The sequence below is a fragment of the Microtus ochrogaster genome, unplaced genomic scaffold (assembly GCF_000317375.1).
Source record: "Microtus ochrogaster isolate Prairie Vole_2 unplaced genomic scaffold, MicOch1.0 UNK188, whole genome shotgun sequence".
NCBI classification, from domain to species: Eukaryota; Metazoa; Chordata; class Mammalia; order Rodentia; family Cricetidae; genus Microtus; species Microtus ochrogaster.
In genome coordinates, this window is record NW_004949286.1 from 44413 (window position 1) to 51371 (window position 6959).

The following is a 6959-nucleotide window of genomic DNA, read 5'->3' on the forward strand; positions in this document are numbered from 1 at the left end:
TAACCCTCAGTTTATTTACTTCCATCTACTCCTCTTGGGTGTGCTTGCTTCTTTATTTACCTAAACTTTCAGTTGTGCTGCTCTATTGCTAGTATCAGATCTCTCTAATTTTATTATGTAGACACTTAGTGCCATGAGTTTCATTTTAGAGCTGCTTGCATTGTATCCTATAAGTTTGAATACATTGTTCATTCACTTTCATTGAATCCTATGAAGTCTTTAATTTCTTTCCTAATTTCTACCTTGACCCAATAGTCATTCAGTAAACAGTTGTTGAACTCCAATGAGATTATAGGCTTTCTGCTGTTTCTGTTGTTGTTGATATCCAGCTTTAATATGTGGTGGTCTAACAAGATGTAGTAAGTATTACAATTTTCTTGTATTTGTTGAGACTTATTTTGTTACTGAGTATGACTCAATTTTAGGGAAAGTTCTATGAGTTGCTAAAAGAAGGTATCTTCTTCTGTGTTTGGTTGAAATGTTCTATGGATAACTTGTAGATCCCTTTGCTTCATCACTTCTGATAGAACCAGTGTTTTTTTGTCTAATTTTTGTCTGGATGATCTCTCCTTTGATATGAGTTGGATATTAAAGACTCGTATTAACAATACACACACACGCGCACAGACACACACGCACATGTGATATGGGATGCCCTTCTGTATATGTGTTGCTTTTATTGGTTGATAAACAAATATGTTTACTTAGCAGAGTAAAGCCAGATGCAAAATCATAACAGAGATAGATAGAGAGAGTGTAGATGGACTCAAAGAGATGCCATGCAGCTGCCAAAGGAGAAAGATGCTCTGGAACCTTGCTGGTAGGCCACACTCTCATGGTGATACATTGATTAATGGTGATGGGTTGATTTAAGATATAAGAGCTAGTTAATAAGAAGCCTAAGCTAATATGCCAAGTGGTGTTTCAATTACTATAGCTTCTGTGTGATTATTCGGGTCTGGGCAATGGGAAACTAACAAACAGTCTTCACATACATTGTTACGTGGTTTGAATGAGAATGACAATAGGCTCATATCTATGAATGATTAATTCCCAGTTGGTGTAATTCCCCGTGAAGGATTAGGAAGTATGGCCATGTTGGAGGAGGTATGTCACTAGAGGTGGGCTTTGAGGTTTCAAAAGATTCAAGACATTCCCAGTCTCTCTCTTTTTCTCTTTCTCTCTATTTATCTCTTTCTAATCTCTCCCTCCATTTCCTCCATTTCCCTCCCTCCTCTTTCTCCCATTACTCTATCTTTCTCTGTGTTTCTCTGTCTCTGTCTTCCTCTATCTCTCTCTCATACACAAATAGACACAAAAACTATTTTGCTTTCTCTCTGTATTGTTTTGTGTCTCAAAATGTGAGCTCTCAGTTATTGCTCCAGTACAATGCCTACCTGACTGCTGCCAAGCCTCCTGACATGATGATCATAGACTCTAACCATCTAAAATCATAAGCTCCAAATTAAGCAAATTCATTTACAAGTTGTCTTAGTCACACTGTTTTATTTCAATAGAAAATACTCTAAGACAGTAAACTAGAACAAAATGAAAAAGTTAGAAGTAAGCAACCATTATAAACAAAGCAGAAATTTATTTTTGATTGCAGGTCAAATCAATAGTACACAACTTAAGATTTATTCAGAGATATTTCATTGGAAGCAATAAACATAGGTTTCACAGAAACAAATACAGAAAAGCTAATTAACATATAGAAATCGCTCTTATTTTAAGATAAAAAAATTAGATGTCACCTAATTTTGTACTAAAATTTAACCATTAACTTAATGGTTCTGATGTTGAGTCATTGTAGGAGGAAACATAAAATCAGTCTACTACATTAAAGTTCTTAATGATAGCTAGATTCATAAATTATATTCAGTAAACAGAAAATAATACAACAACAATTTTAAATGAGTATAAATAAAACAATTAGATGAAGGCATGAAAAACCTTGGAGACTCATCTCCTAAGAACACTTACATATTGGATAATATGGATAAGATATCTTACAGTTGAGACACAGAACAAATAAATATCTATTTTTCCAGAGCAATGGACACAGCAAAGTTCATCCCTGATGAGCCTCAGTCCAGAAGCAGAAGGAAGCAAGATCTCCAGAAGAAGCTGTCAGAAGTGGGGTTGTCTATTGACTACTGGCTGCCTAAGCTTGAGGAAGATGTGGGTGTGACCTGTGCCCAGGCCTTACAACACTTAGAAGAAAAAGACCTCCAGAACCTGAAGTCCCAGACACAACACACATGGGAAGAAAAGGCTCTGGAGAAGCTGCTTGACCTCTCACAGCCAAACAGTGTTGCAGAGTTCCAGAAGACTTCAGGGAAGATGATAGAGAGCAGACAGCAGCAGGCAGGACAGGCACTGCAGGAACTGAAGACCTTGCAGTCAGAAGGGAAACACAGACAGGAAGAGGAAGTAAGGAGGAAAGAAGCAGAGTTGAGGCAAGCAATGGAGATCCCTGAAGAGTGCTGGCCAGGGCCAGAAGTACCCCTCAAAGATATCACTGAAACAATGGAGAGACATCTCAGTCACATAAAAGCGACAATGATAAAAAATCAAAACTTCTCAGATAGAGACCTGCTAAGAATCACATCAGGTGGACTGGTCCTGCAGGGAATTTATAAGACCAGCAACCAAAAGGACTTGGCAACAAGGAGAGAAGAACTACTCAGGGTCCCAAAGGAACTGTTCCTCTTTGGGTCTGAGCAAGGAAAACGGATGGAAACAAAAGAATTCACATCTTCTAAAGAAGAATCCCTGTTCACTGAAACTGTGGAGAAGTTTGGTTTCCGGTTAACACTTTTAGCCAAGGCTGGAGGTTGGGGATTTAATTTTGAAGGTGGAATGGATAAAGTCAAGCATATTGAGTCCAAAGAAGTCCACCAATCACATTCTAAGCACACTTATTTCTGCTCATCGAAGTTCAGCTACAACCCACTAGCCTCCTTCCACTTTTGCAAAGATCAGCTCCAACTCTCCACCGCTGCTCTCAAGGAACTGAAAATCATAGAGGAACAACTGGAACACACAGAAGGACCAGACAGATTCCTTGTAGTGAGGAAAAGGACTGAAAACTTCTTCAACAGATTTGGCTCTCATGCTAATCAAGGCCCTGTGCATTTTGGGGGAATATTCTACTGGAAGGCCATTTCAGAGGGTTTTAAAAGTGACCAGCTGGATTGTGTGAAGCAGCAGGCAGCAGAGGCCTTAGATATTTATGTAAGAGGGAGCTACAGTGGCTTTGGATTTGATGTTGGTGGAGGGATGACGGCATCAGATGCACATTCAGCAAGCTCCTACAAAAATTCAACTAATCAACAGCTCCAAATCAAAGTCCAATTATCTGTAGCCCAGATAGGTGGACCACCAGAAGCAAATGGAATTGTTCAGTGGACAACTGGCCTTCTTGCAAGCAACAAAACTTGGTGTGTCATTGACCGAGAACTTCAGCTGGTACCCATTTGGGACATCATCCTATCAAATCACAGAAGCAATTTTAAGAACCCCTTTCTGGTGGCTAACTGCCTGGCAGAAAATTATACTGCTCTGACAGGTCTTGCTGCCTACATCCAGCCTGGAGAACATATACCAAGTACCATAAAGGAAGCAGAACTTTTCCTGGATGATGTGAAATCCTGGGAGGTCTCAGATCCTGAAGAACAGCTTAACTACCTGATGGATTTTATGCAAACACTGGCTCACAAAACAAAAGGATACGATGTTTGGATTAATACATGCCTTACAAATTGTAACCTACAAAATTTTCTTATAAACACTGTCAACTTTTGCAAAAACTCTTCCATTAAAAAAACTAAGTTTATTAAATCTCAATTCTGCAGCCTTCTAGAACCTCATGTACACAAAGTGAAAAACTTTCCTCAGGTGACTTCAATCAGGCAGTGGATCTACCAGACAGAGTCAGAAGAACAGCAAGTTAAAATCACTGAATTGTCTGAATTCCTTAAAACTCTAAAAGAAATCCAAAAAGCTCTCATGGAAGCAAATGACAAATCTGAGTCCCTAGAAACAGTGGAAGAGGCTCAAAGAAAGGCTACCTGTGATGTCACCACAGCTCTTAGCTCCTTCTTGAACTATCTTAGAGAAGCAGAGCAGCCAGACATGCAGCTGCTACTACACTGCATTGCAGCTGGTGCAGGCTATCAGTTGGAAAGCAATGTTTTCCAGCCTCTTCTGGGGTGCAATGAATTAAATTTTCTCCTGGAAGAAGTACAAACTGTCCAACACAGATATCAGGAGCTAAAAACTATCTGCACTGACAGAGCACAGGCATTCCTAGTGCTCAAATCGCTGACGGCCACAGTTGGACTCTCAGCCATTTCTTCAGAAGAAAAAGCAAACCGCTTGACATTAACAAGGCAGCATATGGAGCACTTACTTTCTACTAGAGTCGCACATCTCATCACAAAGTTTGGAACAGATCGTGATTGGGAGAATCTAGAGAATAATTTGAGATTGCTCATTGATGGGAACTATGAAGACACCATCTCTTCTTTGCAAATGGATGAGGTAAAAAAGCAATTGCAAAGTCTCCTGAATAAACAGGAAGAAACTTATGAACAACAAAATGATGATAGCAATGAAAAAGAGGTGATAGAAAAAGGACCTTTTCTAGACTTACTCCAACGTCTGGGTCTAGAACATCACTACCCAAAAAGGATGAGCAGAGCTGACTTCCATCTGATCTATAAGACTTCTGTGTGCAATACACAGCCAAGATCTGAACAGGAACTTCCCTTCTATTTCCTACAAAAGCTATTGATGCTAGATTGTGGGTTCCGATATCTGGTCTTCAAAAATGATGGAAATGCAGACACCCAAGACTCAGTAGTTCCCTCCAACCAGGAAAATGATGTTGTTGATCCATACGAAGAGCTGTTTGATGACAGTGATGAAGTCACTAATTCTTCACCCATTGAGTCCCGGCCCCACATTCACCCAATGGACATCCAGATGGCCATTTTTCACTGTGCAGATGATCTTGCAAGGCAATACATTTTGTCCAAACTTACCATTTGTCAATTTGCACTCCCCCTTGTGGTGCCAAATCCAAACACTTCTCAGATGGAATTCTCTCTCTGGTCTCTCAGATATATTAGGAAAAGCTGGCAAGAGTCAAGTAAATCACAACCAGACAAGAGCTACAGTCACAGGAATCAGCAAATGTGCTGTGTCTCTACCCCCATTGTGTCCTTCATTAGAGTTGGAAAAGGCTTCTCTGCTTCCAAATCTCAGATCATGAACTCTCTCCTCAGTAGACATAAACATGATGTGTTTTTTCACAGGCACTGCAGAGGAAGCAGCAAGTATTGTCTCCTGATGGAGGGAGTGGTAGAGATCTCCTGGTTCTGTCCTGGGGGTCAAGGTGAGGACACATTTGACAAGTGTGTGGCCTTCACCAATCTTCATGGAGATGCCAAGGACCATAGGCAACAACTCAGCTTCCTGCAGGATGTCTCTTCTGTCATTGTGATCCTCATGTCAGCTTCTGATAACAATAAAGAAAACCAAAACTTTGTCAGACACATGTGGCAGTCATCAAAACCTGTGATCTGTCTGATTGATGACAAAGAAAAAATCATGACTAATAATTCAGGCAGAAAGGTGAGGATTGGCATTAGGAATAGAAATGAGGCAGAATTAACAGAAGAACTCACGATTGCCATTGAACATTTACTAGAAGTCTCTGGCACTGCTCTCAGTATAGAAGACTGTTCACAGATGGCTCAGAAACAAGGATTCATGATTGATGAAGATCAAAGAGCATTGAAGGAGGCCAAAGAAAAAGCACAGACAAATAAGAAACTCCTAGAGCAATCCAGGGTATCTCAGATAAAAGAAAACTTGCTGCCTCTTCAGGGACAACTATGGCACCATTGGTGCAAGAAGGACAAGGAACTCTATCATCTGAGAGAAAGGGGGAATCGGAGCATTGAACAACACAAGAGTGACATTCAGAAAGAAAAACAAAAAATACGATGGCAGCAGTTTGAAAAGGCCTTCCCTCTCAATGGTTTCATGCAATCTGTCCTACAAATTCTCAAAGAAGACTCAGAAAATGACCTCAAATTCTACTTCTTATATTGGTTAAGTGTGGTTTTAGAAAATCTAACTGTAGAACACTTGGAGATTTTACATGGGAAACAACAATATTTGTGGTCACAAGTACAGGCAGAAAAACAGAAATCACAGAAGAACAGCTCCCTGACACTCTGGCAGAAGCAGATAGAAGCCATCTCTACTGAAATTCTTAACTGCACTTTAGGAATTGAACACCTTCTCCGAGAAGTTGGACAGATCTATGAAGCTCTGGAAGAAATTTCCTCCTCTAGAGACAGGCTTTTTCTCTGCCTCCCCCAGATTGCTGCAGATTTGATGATAGCTGGGGTTCCCATTGAGCTGATGGATGGGGATGCTTCATATGTGCCTCTAAAGTGGGTGACAGCTGTTTTTGACAAGATCTCAGAGAAAGTTGGAGACAAAAGGTTGTTTGTTCTCTCTGTCCTGGGCCTACAGAGCTCAGGGAAATCCACCCTACTGAATGCCCTGTTTGGGCTGCAGTTCACAGCCAGTGCAGGCAGGTGCACCAAGGGGGCCTACATGCAGCTCCTGAAGGTGGAAGAGACATTCACAAAAGAACTTGGCTTTGATTTTGTGCTTGTTGTAGACACAGAAGGACTTCGGGCTCCAGAACTCAACAACAAATCCCGGAATTGGGACAATGAGTTGGCAACATTCGTCATTGGCCTTGCAAACTTGACTCTGATCAATATTTTTGGGGAGAATCCATCAGAGATGCAGGATATCCTACAAATAGTTGTCCAGGCCTTTCTGAGAATGAAACAAGTGAAAATCTCCCCCAGTTGCTTCTTTGTCCATCAGAATGTGGGAGAAGTTACAGCTAAAGACCAAACTATGGAAGG

The 6959-nt window shown here is 40.7% G+C and overlaps 1 protein-coding gene across 1 annotated transcript in view; it reads left to right on the plus strand.

Moving 5' to 3' along the window:
• The first annotated feature begins 2055 nt into the window (after positions 1 to 2055).
• LOC101983524 (interferon-induced very large GTPase 1-like) overlaps positions 2056 to 6959 on the plus strand; it is a 7287-nt gene continuing 2383 nt past the window's right edge. The window contains exon 1 of the mRNA XM_026778488.1: positions 2056 to 6959. This exon is cut by the window's right edge and continues 2383 nt beyond it. Within this exon, the coding sequence (XP_026634289.1) occupies positions 2056 to 6959 (4904 nt within the window).